At 40.6% G+C, this 13473-nt stretch overlaps 1 protein-coding gene across 1 annotated transcript in view; it reads right to left on the bottom strand.

The window, feature by feature from the left end:
- LOC115462091 (phospholipid-transporting ATPase ABCA1-like) overlaps positions 1-13473 on the bottom strand; it is a 451679-nt gene that overhangs the window by 376351 nt on the left and 61855 nt on the right. The window contains 1 exon segment of the mRNA XM_030192130.1: positions 12254-12451. Coding sequence (XP_030047990.1) covers positions 12254-12451 — 198 coding nt within the window.

Below are 13473 nucleotides of genomic sequence, written 5' to 3'. Positions count from 1 at the left end.
TTCGTATTCCCTCTCCCTCCGCTCCACCTTTCCCAAACTCATTACATTATAACAGTGTAATAGACATCCATTCTCTGAACTCATAACAGAAGAAAACTATTGCAAACCCTGTCCGGTAACCCTCCCGGGCTACTCAACCACCTATAACTGTGGTGAACTGAAACCAGTAGTGTCTCATACTTTCCATCAGGGTACTCTGTCCATTTCCGGCCTGTGGGAGCCCGGTCCTTTGCGAGAGCCTGCCTTTTGCCACGACGATCCTCTCTTCTCGGTTGTTGCTTTTCCTGGTTTCCCTGTATCTCCTTCAGGAGGCAAATTTTTACAGCCTAACTCCTTCAGCACTTTCCATGCTTCAACCAGCGAGGTCACCCGCCTCGTGTGGCCCTCAACTGTAAGCTGCAATCCAAACGGGAAGACCCATCTGTACCTGTAATTGGCCTGTTGAAGAAACTTGGTCAGATCCCGAAACTCTCGTCTTCGTTGCAGCGTGCCCAGGGCTAGGTCTTGAAATACTAGCACTGTTTGATTGTCCCAGGGAATTTCACCCATCAATCGTGCCTTACGCCAGACCAGATCTTTAGTCTTATAATCCTTAAAGCATGCCACTATATCTCTGGGTTGCTTATCTCTTCGGGGTCCCAGGCTTCTGTGGACCCTATCAAATTGTATCTCAGTCCCATCTCCAAGCATGTGTTCGTCTCCTTCAGATGCCAGGATAAAGGCACAAATTGCTTTCACCACCTTAGTGCAGTCCATATTTTGATCTGTTTCTAGGACCCCCTTGAATCTTAAATTATTTCTTCTGGATCTATTTTCTAAGTCCTCCAGATCCAGCTGCATTTTATCTTTCTCTGCACGCAGGGAGCCAATCTCGGTTTTCAACTCCAAGATGTCGCCCTCCACGTGCTCCAGAGCTTCCTCAGCTTGTTCCACCCTGGTGCCAATTTCCCTCACCTCTTTCTGAATGTCCACCACTGCATCCTTGATTGTTTTCCTCACTGCCGCCATTTCTGCTTTAAACCAGCGCGTTACCTCCTGCTTCGTGAGTTCAGTATCGCTCTCTTGCTGCTCCATCAGCCCCTCCGTATCTGAGCCCGAGTCCGCGTCCGCCATTTTGTCTCGCGCCTTGCGCGGGGTGCGACTCGATGTTGCCGCTCCGTCCCGCTGATCAGCGCTATATTTAAATTTCTCCAGGCGCTTTCGGGTCGCCATCGATCTCCGGACTCTGCCCGCCTAAATTCGTGATCGCGATCGCGGTTTCGCTGGGGGAAAATCGCTGCTTTCACTGCTGCCCCGACGGAGCTCAAACATCAAGCAGCCATCTCTGACGGTGACGTCACTTCCTCCCTCCACGATAAAGGATTTTATTGCCAATTTTCTATCCTTGCAAGCTAATCCAGAAGAAACCTTTACCACAACATCTACTATAATAAAACTCACCCTCAACGTTCTGAAGACAACGTTCTGAAGTCACTCAATCACTCCCTGAAGGGTTCGTGGATTCATGGTGGTGAAGCCAGCCAGCCTATGCCCCGCCCTCGCATCAAACGTCGACGGAAGAAAACATTCACGTTGCCAGGCAACGGTAATCATGTAGGAGGAATGAAGGACCAATCAGAAAATACCACACACAATGTGAACCGTTACCAGGCAACGCAATGCGACGTTAGGCGGACCAATCACAGGAAAGTACAAGGCAAGAAGGGAGGAGCATTCAACAGCAGAACTCCACATTATTGTGCAGCACAGAGAACAGAGGAGCAATGCTAGAACGATAGCACAATATTCCTACTGTGGGCATTGAAGAGCGGATCAGAACGGAGAGTAGAGGACCACCGCTACCTGTGGGTATGTGCGAAATACTTGCATTCCATTCACGTGGACTAGGTGGAGCCGAAAAACAAAAGCATGCCCCTCACCATCTGGGATGTCACTGCCCACAAAAAGCTGCCGCTAACAGAAACCTGTCGCCCAGCTGGAATGATTAGCCATGAGCCAGCCAGTAGCAAACAGCGACCGACACAGGGGGAGGAGTAGGGAAACACGCTCCGCGTGTTTCCCTACTCCTCCCCTGCCTTGGAATCACTGGAGACTGGCTGCAAACCTGCAAAACCAACCCCACACCGACGCACCCCCCCCCCCCAATTCCCACACCAACGCACCCCCCTTCAAGCATTTCCCTCCAGCGGACTGCAAAGGACAAAATGCTCCGGTTCACCCCCGACGCCCCAACAACGTGCTTCTCTCCCTTCCGACTCCGGCAAGTCGTTTCACAAATCCACGATGCCAACAAACCTTCCACAAGACGTTCCCGTTCACTCCCCCCCTCCCCCACGCCCCAACAACGTACTCCTCTCCCTTCTCACCCGGGGAAATCGTCAAAAAAATCCAGGATGCCCACAAACCTTCCAGAAGACGTTCCGGTTCACTCCCTACCCCATCCCAACGCCCCAACAACGTGCTCCTCTCTATTCCGCCCCGGGGAAATCATCAAAAAAATGCAGGATGCCCACAAACCTTACAGAAGACGTTCCGGTTCACACCACTCCCCCAAAAGCCCCAACAACGTGCTCCTCTCCCTTCCACCTCGGGAAAATCATTTCACTAATCCAGGATGCCAAAAAACCTTCCAGAAGCAAAGCACTTCTCTCTTCCTGCCTTACCCGACACAAAATAACATGCTCCTCTTCCTTCAAAAAATAAAAAAACAACAATGCTCTTCAGCAAAACAAAGAAAAAACAACTTATCCAACAATCAGGAAAGGATAACCCCCAAGACACACATTTACATTTCTGAAAAAAAAAACCTCCACAAACCCCCCCCCCCCCCCGATACATAAAAGCACACCACGTCCCTCAAACCCCCACCCAAAAAAAAAATCTGAACAAACACTTATATCCCTTAATATCAAACAGGAAAAACAAAAAAAAATAATAACCTAAACCATATGCTAGCGCCCGTTTCATTTGTTACGGAAACGGGCCTTTTTTACTAGTATCTTTACAAAGCATACAAGTTGGAACACTTAATACTGGACACCAATATAATTCAAAAACAAAATATATAGGAGTCAGCATGAGTATGCACTGAATGACAATTTCCTACAGACTCTTAGTAAAACCAGTTCTAATGTGCAATGAGTACAATTTTACTTTCACGTTGATCTGTATAAAATGCTGCTCTACATGAAGAAAACAAATATGTCCCTGTTATTCACTGCCTGCCAATAAAGCACATTATTTAGGCAATCTTTCTATGATGGAGGCATTTTTAGTGGCTGCTGCACCTGATCCCTTGCCTAATGAGAGCTTTCCATCTAGAATCATCAGGACAAGGTATCAGCTACAGTGCCTATTCCCTTACAGCCTCCAAAAACTGCTTTGCAAGAATAGCAGACAATCAGTAAAACACATTTTCTTTTATAATAAGGTGTCATTCATGCCTTTCTTGCTTTGCAGACCAAACAGTAAGATGCTTTTAGTGTGGATCATGAAAGTTCTGCATATATTTTTATTGACTCCCCCCACTCTCCAACAACTTCCTTCAAAGGTGATCTGCAACTGCTAACAAGACTGAAACCTGCTGCAGTGTTGTTCATTGTTCAAACTACAAGAGAGACAATAGGTCTGAACCCCCTGCACAATAGGAGACTGCCAATAAGATTGGCTCAAGATGTCTAACCTTTTTATATCATTATATTGACCTATATAATTACATCTTAAAATTAAAGAACCACCTATTTAATTCTCACATAACATCCACTTGCAAGGCTATACAAGGTAATAAAGGGTAATTCTATGAAATAGGCACTAATCATTTATATGCATATTGGGGTGAATTCTATGTATGGCGCCAAAAAAATCTGCACTATTCTATAAGTTGTGCTTAAACTTAGACGTGGTTTATAGAATAGCTTATGCTTGGGAATCGTGCCTAACTTTAGGCGCAGTTATTGGACTAACTGAATCATGGTGCAAATGTGCATGCCTAAATTAGGTGCTTATACCCCTTATTCTATAACAAAGCATATAAAAGCTAGGAATGCCCCCATTCTGCCCATGACTAACCCATTTCCATGCCCCCTTTTTTACTCACAGGTAAAATGTAAGGGCGGATCCTTCATCTAAATTTATGCATGTAAATTCCAATTAAATGTAATTAGTGCCAATAATTGCTTAAAAGGCCAATTATTGGTGCTAATTAGCTCATTCAATTAAATTGCATGTGAAAATTGGGAATGCACCCTAATATGTCTGCACAATTGATTGGTGACTTTTATAGAATTAGCAGGAGTATAAACATAAATGTTTAAAATTTATTTATTTATTTAGCATATGTGGAAAACCACTTAGACCTTCACACAGGCATACAGGGGGAATTCTATACATGGCATCTAAAAAATCTGCACAGAAAACATTTCCATCTAAGCACGTTCTATAATCAGCACCTAGATTTAGGCACAGTATATAGAATATGCTTAGTTGAAACTCTAGCGCTTAAATCTATGCTCTTCCATTTATACCAACCAAAATGTGGCGTAAATCCCAGTGTGTAGATTTAGGCACAGAGGGCCATATTCTATAACAGTGCGTGAAAATTTTAGAATGCCCATGAAATGCCCATAACCACGTCCCCTTTTGCCTGCATGCATTAAAATTTAGGCGCTGTGCATTACAGAATACACTTAGAAATCTGAATGCATAAATTGTATTTATTGTCAATTAGTGCTCATCATTGCTTATTAAGTGCTGTTAATGCTGATTGCCAATTAAATTATGCAAATTGTTACAGAATGCACTTGGAATTTGGCACAGAATGCTAGCCGCGCTATACAAAATCTGGGGGATGACAGTTAACAAGTACAGTTTTCTATACAGGTACTAGTACTGTCCCCAATGGGCCATTCACTTTGAAAAATGGCCTGCGTGCGTAGAATCATTTTTCAGCTCATCTGTAAAAAATGCCTTTTTAAAATTTTTGCCGAAAATGGACATTTGGCAAAATGAAAATTGCCGCGCATCCAGTTTGGGTCTGAGACCTTACCGCCAGTCATTGAACTAGCAGTAAAGTCTCATGCGGTAACCGAGCAGTAATAATCTACACATGCCAAATGCCACTTGGCGCATGTCCGATACGCATGGCAGAAAATAATTTTTTTTTTCGACTGCATGTATTGGCTGTGAGTCAAAAATGAAATTACCACAAGAGCCATGCAATAGCCATGCGGTGATTTCATTTTGGCACGTGTTAGGCGTATGTAGATGCTTACGTGACTTAATAAAACGGCCCCCGAGTTTTAGAGCTGCCCTCTTAATGGCTTTCAAATCAATTAGGATTAGATTCAGCCTAAATTTGGGCACTGAAAAAAAATCCACTGGCTGCTATTCTATAAATGATACTCTGAACTGCATGACATTCATAGAATAGCTTGTAGCATCAGGATCCACACCCAAAGTTGGGCAAGGCGATTTACGGCCATTGAAACTTGGTGTCAATCCTGGCATATAGATTAGGCGCAGATCCCTCAAATTCTATAATACTGTGTGCATCTTTATTGAATACCCTTGATCCCCCCATGCCACTCCCATGGCCATGCCTCTTTTTCAGTAGCATGCTAATAGATCTGTGCATGGATCTTTCTAGAATATTACTTAGCGAGATGCATGGGTAAATCTTAATTTAAGCCAATTAACTGCAACAATTGGCTGTTAGCACCCAATTACTGCTAGTTATTGGCTCGTTACTCAATTAAAATACACCTTCAACTTAGGTATGCACGCAATTTGGGCATGCACTTTTGGGTGCCATACATATAGAATCCAGAGGTTAATGTGCGAAGCTTATCTAGGGTATATAAGTAAATGTGACATCCAATCATGCTTATGTACAATGGATTCTTCTTATCTTAGTTCAGTGTTATAGGTTCAATGTTTTATGTTCTACAGTACAGTCATGATTATCAGACCTTCGCTAAGCCAACCATCCAGCATATCTGACAGACCCCCCTTCTGATGTCATCACATTTATTTCTAATAATGAATCTTTGTTTCAGAACAATTTTTGAAAATCAGCATTTCTATGCCGTTCTTTATGCATTGTATGAGGGATTTATAACAGTGTTTTCCATATTATCCAACTTTTTACTTATCCGAGAATGGGTCGGTCCCGTTTACGTCGGATAATCAAGAAAGACTGTACTGTATATTTAAAACTGACCAGTTTTTATTCCACTAGTAACTGCAACAGTGACTATTTTACAGGTCTAATTTTAAATTCATAATTTATGGTTTAGCAACTGCTAAACATGTAAGTGATGACTCAGTCATAAGTACATATGTATTGCCATACTGGGACAGACCAAAGGTCTATCAAGCCTAGCATCCTGTTTCCAACAGTGGCCAATCCAAGTCACAAATAACTGGCAAGATCCCCCAAAAAGTACAAAACATTTTATGCTGCTTATCCCAGAAATAGTGGATTTTTCCCCAAGTTCAATTTAATAATGGTCTATGGACTTTTCCTTACGGAAGCAGTCTAAACCTTTTTTAAACTCTGCTAAGCTAACTGCCTTTACCACATTTTCTGGCAACGAATTCCAGAGATGAATTACATGTTGAGTGAAGAAATATTTTCTCCCATTCGTTTTAAATTTACTACTTTGTAGCTTCATCGCATGCCCCCTAGTCCTATTTTTGGAAAGCGTAAACAGACGCTTCACTTCTACCCATTCCACTCCACTCATTATTTTTTTAGACCTCTATCATATCTCCCTTCAGCTGTCTTTTCTCCAAGCTGAAGAGAGCCCCAGCTGCTTTAGCCTTTCCTCATAGGGAAATTGTCCCATCCCCTTTATCATTTTTGTTACCATTCGCTGCACATTTTCTAATTCCACTATCTCTTCTTTGAGATGCGGCAACCAGAATTGAACACAATATTCGAGGTGCAGTCGCACCATGGAGCAATACAAAGGCATTATAACGTTCTCATTTTTGTTTTCCATTCCTTTCTAGTAATACCTAATATTCTATTTGCTTTCTTAGCTGCTGAAGCACTCTGAGCAGAAGGTTTCAACAAATCATCAACGACGACACCTAGATCCCTTCCTTGGTCGGTGACTTCTAACGTGGAAACCTGTATTACGTAGCTATAATTCGGGTTCCACTTTCCCACATGCATCACTTTGCACTTGCTCACATTAAACGTCATCTGCCATATAGACGCCCAGTCTACCAGTCTTGTAAGGTCCTCTTGTAATTTTTCACAATCCTCCCGCTATTTAACAACTTAGAATAACTTTGTGTCATCAGCAAATTTAATTATGTCACTAGTTACTCCCATCTCTAGGTCATTTATAAATATGTTAAAAAGCAGCGGTTCCAGCACAGACCCGTGGGGAACCCCACTAACTACCCTTCTCCATTGAGAATACTGACCAGTTAACCCTACTTTCTGTTTTCTATCTTTTAACCAGTTTTTAATCCACAATAGGACACTACCTCCTATCCCATGACTCTCCAATTTTCTCTGGAGTCTTTCATGAGGTACTCTTCCGAACTCCTTCTGAAAATCCAGATACACAATATCAACCAGCTCACCTTTATCCACATGTTTGTTCACCCCTTCAAAGAAATGTAATAGATTGGTGAGGCAAGATTTCCCTTCACTAAGTCCATGTTGGCCACCTCTCATTAATCCATGCTTTTGAATATGCTCTGTAATTTTGCCCGGCACCGACATAAGACTCACCGGTCTATAATTTCACTGCTCTCCCCTGGAACCTTTTTAAAAAATCAGCGTTAAATTGGCCACCCTCCAACCTTCCGGTATCACGCTCAATTTTAAGGATAAATTACATATTGCTAACAATAGTTCTGCAAGTTCATTTTCAGTTCTGTCAGTACTCTGGGATGAATACCATCCGGTACAGGAGATTTGCTACTCTTCAATTTGTCAAATTGTCCCATTACATCCTCTAGGTCTATAGAGATTTTATTCATTTTCTCTGACTCGTCAGCTTCGAATACCATTTCTGGCACAGGTATCTATCCCAAATGTTCCTCGGTGAAGACTGAAGCAAAGAATTCATTTAATCTCTCCACTATGGCGTTGTCTTCCTTGATCACCCCTTTTACCCTTCGGTCATCTAGCGGTCCAAACAATTCTTTTGCCTACTTCCTGCTTTTAATATACCTAAAAAAATTCTACTATGTGTTTTTGACTCCAACGCAATCTTTTTTTCAAAGTCCTTTTTTGCCTTCCTTATCAGCACTTTGCATATGACTTGACATTCCTTATGCTCTTTCTTATTATTTTCAGTTGGTTCCTTCTTCCATTTTCTGAAGGATTTTCGTTTAGCTCTAATAGCTTCCTTCACCTCATTTCCGTCCTCCTTTTTTAATATGTGGAATATATTTGGCTTGGGCTTCCAGGATGGTGTTTTTAAACAGCATCCATGCTTGATGTAAATTTTTGACCCTTGAAGCCACTCCTCTAAGTTTTTTTTCACCATTCTTCTCATTTTATCATAGCCTCCTTTTTTAAAGTTAAACGCTAACGTATTTGATTTCCTATGTATACTTACATCAGAGCTAATATCAAATTCGATCATATTATGATCACTGTTATCAAGCGGCTTCAGCACCATTACCTCCCACACCAGATCATGCGCTCCACTAAGGACTATGTCTAGAATTTTTCCTTCTCTCATCGGCTCCTGTACCAGCTGCTCCATAAAGCAGTCCTTGATTTTGTGAAGGAATTTTACTTCCCTAGCATGTCCCGATGTTACATTACATTTACCCAGTCAATATCGGGGTAATTGATATCACTCATTATTATTGTGTTGCCCAATTTATTTTTCTCCCTAATTTCCTTTAACATTTCTACATCCGTCTGTTCATCCTGGTCAGGTGGACGGTAGTGCACTCCTATCACTATACTTTTCCCCTTTACACATGGAATTTCAATCCATAGGGATTCCAAGATGTGTTTTGTTTCCTGCAGAATTTTCATCCTTCTCACAGAGTCGCCCAAATCGGCATAATCAAAAGCCGATTTTGGGCGTCCTCAACTGCTTTCCATCGCGGGGATGACCAAAGTTCACAGGGGTTTGTCGGAAGCGTAGCAAAGGCGGGACTGGGGCATGCCTAACACATGGGCGTCCTCCATTTTCTGAAGGATTTTCTTTTAGCTCTAATAGCTTCATTCACCTCACTTTTTAACCATGCCGGCTGTCGTTTGGTTTTCCGTTCTCCTTTTTCAATATGCAAAATATATTTGGCCTGGGCTTACAGGATGGTGTTTTTGAACAGCATCCACACCTGATGTAAGTTTTTGACCCTCGAAGCCGCTCCTCTAAGTTTTTTTTTCTACTGTGATTCTCATTTTATCGTAAATATCCTTTTTTAAAGTTAAACGCTAATGAATTGGATTTCCTGTGTATACGTACTTCAAAGCTAATATCAAATCTGATCATATTATGATCTCTGTTATCAAGCGGCCCCAGCACCATTTCCTCCCGTACCAGATCATGTGCTCCACTAAGGATTAGGTCTAGAATTTTTCTTCTCTCCTCGGCTCCTGTACCAGCTGCTCCATAAAGCAATCCTTGATTTTGTCAAAGACGTTTACTTCCCTAGCGTGCCCTGATGTTACATTTACCCAGTCATTATCGGAGTAATTGAAATCACCCATTATTATTTTGTTGCCCAGATTGTTTGCTTCCCTAATTTCCTTTAACATTTCTACATCCGTCTGTTCATCCTGGCCAGGCGGACGGTAGTACACTCCTATCACAATCCTTTTCCCTTTTACACATGGAATTTCAATCCATAGAGATTCCAAGATGTGTTTGGTTTCCTGCAGAATTTTCAATCTATTTGATTCAAGGCTCTTCTTAACATACAATGCTACCCCCTTCACCAATTCGATCCACCCTATCACCACGATATCATTTGTACCCCGGTATGACAGTGTCCCACTGGTTATCCTCCTTCCACCAGGTCTCAGAGATTCCTATTTTATCTAATTTTTCATTTAGTGCAATATATTCTAACTCCCCCATCTTATTTCTTAGGCTTCTGGCATCGCATAAAGACATTTCAAAACTATGTTTGTTGTTCCTAATTACATCATGCTCAGTACTTGACAGTATTAATTTGCAATCTTTTGTTTGATTTTTATTTATATTTAAGGACACCTAATCTACTACAGTCTCTTTTCAACCTCACTATCAGGATACCCTATCTTCCCTGTTTTGGTGATATCTTTGAAAAATAACTTATCCCGAACCATGCGCTTTTGAGTGACTGTCGGCCTTCTCCCCGTTTCTAGTTTAAAAGCTGCTCTATCTCCTTTTTAAATGCCGATGCCAGCAGCCTGGTCCCACCCTGGTTAAGGTGGAGCCCATCCTTTCGGAATAGGCTCCCTCTTCCCCAGAATGTTGCCCAGTTCCTAACAAATCTAAAACTCTCCTCCCTGCACCATCGTCTCATCCAATCATTGAGACTCCGGAGCTCTACCTGTCTCTGGGGCCCTGTGCGTGAAATGGGTAGCACCAGAAAATGCTACCCTAGAGGTTCTGGATGTCATGAGACCAAAGCTGGAAAAACTATGATGGTGATAGCTGAAAGGAACTGATACACAACACGGAGAACCTAGAAATTGTGACGGAGTAAGTTGATAAACTAAAGTAATAAATCACCAGGACCAGATGGTATATACACAAAAGTTTTGAAAAATATATATATAGAGAGATTGGCATGGCTTTTAATAAGGCAAAACCAACATAAAATTAACAAAGAAAAGTCTCATTTTATGAATTTGTTAAGATTTTCTTGACTGTGTTAATGAGCATGTGAATAAGAGTATGCTGGCTTATACAGCGTATAGACTTAAATACTTCACGTGTCTAACTCTTTAGGGTATAAGCAATTCAAGGACAAACAATTCTTCTCATCTCAAAAGTATTTCACGAGTATTCATTTGACCTCAGTGATGTTCATTGCCACCTAAAAACTTTTTTTATGGCAATGTTCGCAACATCCATCATACTCGTGAAATACTTTTGAGGTCAAATGAATACTCGTGAAATACTTTTGAGATGAGAAGATTTGTTTGTCCTTGAATTGCTTATACCCTAAAGAGTCAGACATGTGAAGTATTTAAGTCTAATTGGTCCTTAGTGTCTTCAAGAGTTTATGCCATTGATTTAAAGCTATACAACGTATAGGCATTTACAAAGTCCATCAGGAGAGGTTCCTCAGGAAATTAAGATCATGTAGTTACTCTCTTGTGAAAAAAATAACTACATCTGGGCTGTGCACAGTAACATATTGTACACTAAATACAAGGTGCTCATAATCCACTCATTCGCCACACTTTCCTCACCCGCTGCCATGCGGTAATTTTTACCACATATTAATCTGCAAGGTAACTGCTTATTGCACTTCAGTAAACAGGCCCCTTAGTGTACAATAATTTTTAAAGGCATGATAACAAATCAAATGCACACCAATATATGCATTTCCTTAATAAAGGTCCCTACAATAATACATGGGCTGGAAAAGCTAAGTAGGGAATAGTTGTCTACCCTTTTAAATATTATTATGATAAGAGGAGACTCTATGCAAGTTGTTAGTACATTTAAAACAAATTAGAGAAAATATTCACTCAACATATAATTAACCTGTTGAATTTGTTGCCAAAAGTTGTGGTCAAGGAAGTTGGCATAGCTATGTTTAAAAGATGTATCGGCTGATGTTGTAATAGATGATTGTCTATTTGAAAAATAAAAAATATAGATTAAAAAATACTACTGCATAGTTCTCTCCCTGTGAAATTAAATTTTAAAATGCCTTCCTCAGATGTGCTAAAATAAACTACGCAAAACAGTATAATTACCTATAAATATAGCTAAAATATCTTCCAGACACACACAATTTCAAGCAAAAAAACAATAACTACATCTCAAGTGTAGAAAGACTGTGAGTGTAGTTTCACTATAGGGCTTTTTAGCATATAGCTCCTCATGGCAGAATAATGTGTGCTGAAAAGGAGATTGTATACACTAGTCTTATGCATTTATTAGATTGGCCTCAATGAAAATTCAGACATTTTTATAGCTGTTATTTATTTCCTTTTATATACTAAAATTATTTGATTAAATAAATACTAGTATCACGAGTGTGAACTTTGTCTAAAACTCATAAATATTAAAGTCTGCAACAGAAATGCATTTTAATAGATACAAACCCCAAGAAACTTTGTCATGCTTCTTATTGCACTTGTTATGTAATTATAGACATCTCTCCAGTCATACAGTGGCATTCCAGAAGGTCTTATCTCTGTAGGGCCGTTGTACAGAAAACTGGCAAAATGCTTGGCACCCCAGCCTGTGCCATTAAGTTGGATGTCTATTATTGCAGTTATTATTGGGTTATTCAGCAAATCCTTTGAAGAAAATAATGCACAGTTATATTTCCATAGTACTTTATTATGTATACAATAAATTAATTCTTAGCAATGTATGAGATGTATTGGAGGGGACTCTAAAGAATGTCAAATATGTCTACTGCAGTAGTAGGGATGCAAAACTCCACCAGCATAATGTCCTTTTAGAAAGAAGTTGGCAACTGAATTTAACATTAATTAAACTGGACTTTGCTGGTGACCCAGTGATTGTGTTGGGTATTTGAATGGGGAAGACTAAGACTTGATTGCCTGATGAAATCTTTCATTCTCTTGGCTGTATGGGACTCAGTTGCTGAGCAGATAACATTCGTAATCACTGGGGGAAGGAGCTCAGATGTCATTACAGAATTGGCCTTCACCCCTGGCATTGGCATGCCTAAAAGGAGGCACCCACTTATAGAACTGCACCCCTCCCCCATTGTGTGTTCATTTGGAAGGTAATGTTATAAACCATTTTTGCATGTAAATCAGTTTTATATACATAAAAGGTTTTTTAATAAAATTACCTCCTATTTAGAACAATTTTAGAGTAAGTAAGCCCAAGGCAGGAATTTAGGTGAAAAACAGCAGAAGTCATGATTTACATACTTAGGACTAGATTCTAAAAAAAATCACCAAAAATATTAAAGCCTAGGTGTATTTAGTAAACTGTGCCTAGATTTAGGCACAGTTTATAGAATTATGCCTAATGGGTATATAGAATATGCCTAGCGGCCATGCCTATGCCTAACTTTAGGCATCTTCATTTATGCTAAGTAAAACTTGGTATAAATATTGGTGCCTAAGTTAGGCACGGAGGTGTATTATACAACCCTGAACATAGATTTTTGTAATGCTCATGGCCTGCCATTCCACACCCATGGCCATGGCTTTAGAATTTACACGCACCACTTTACAGAATATGCCTAGCAAGTTGTGCGTGGAAATTCTAATTGATGACAATTAGTATCAATAATTGCTTGTTAAGTGGCAATTATCAGCACTGATTTGCTTGTTAAGTA

This window comes from Microcaecilia unicolor, chromosome 2, assembly GCF_901765095.1.
Source record: "Microcaecilia unicolor chromosome 2, aMicUni1.1, whole genome shotgun sequence".
NCBI lineage: Eukaryota > Metazoa > Chordata > Amphibia > Gymnophiona > Siphonopidae > Microcaecilia > Microcaecilia unicolor.
The sequence above is the reverse complement of the archived record's forward strand: the minus strand, read 5'-3'. Positions and strand labels throughout refer to the sequence as shown.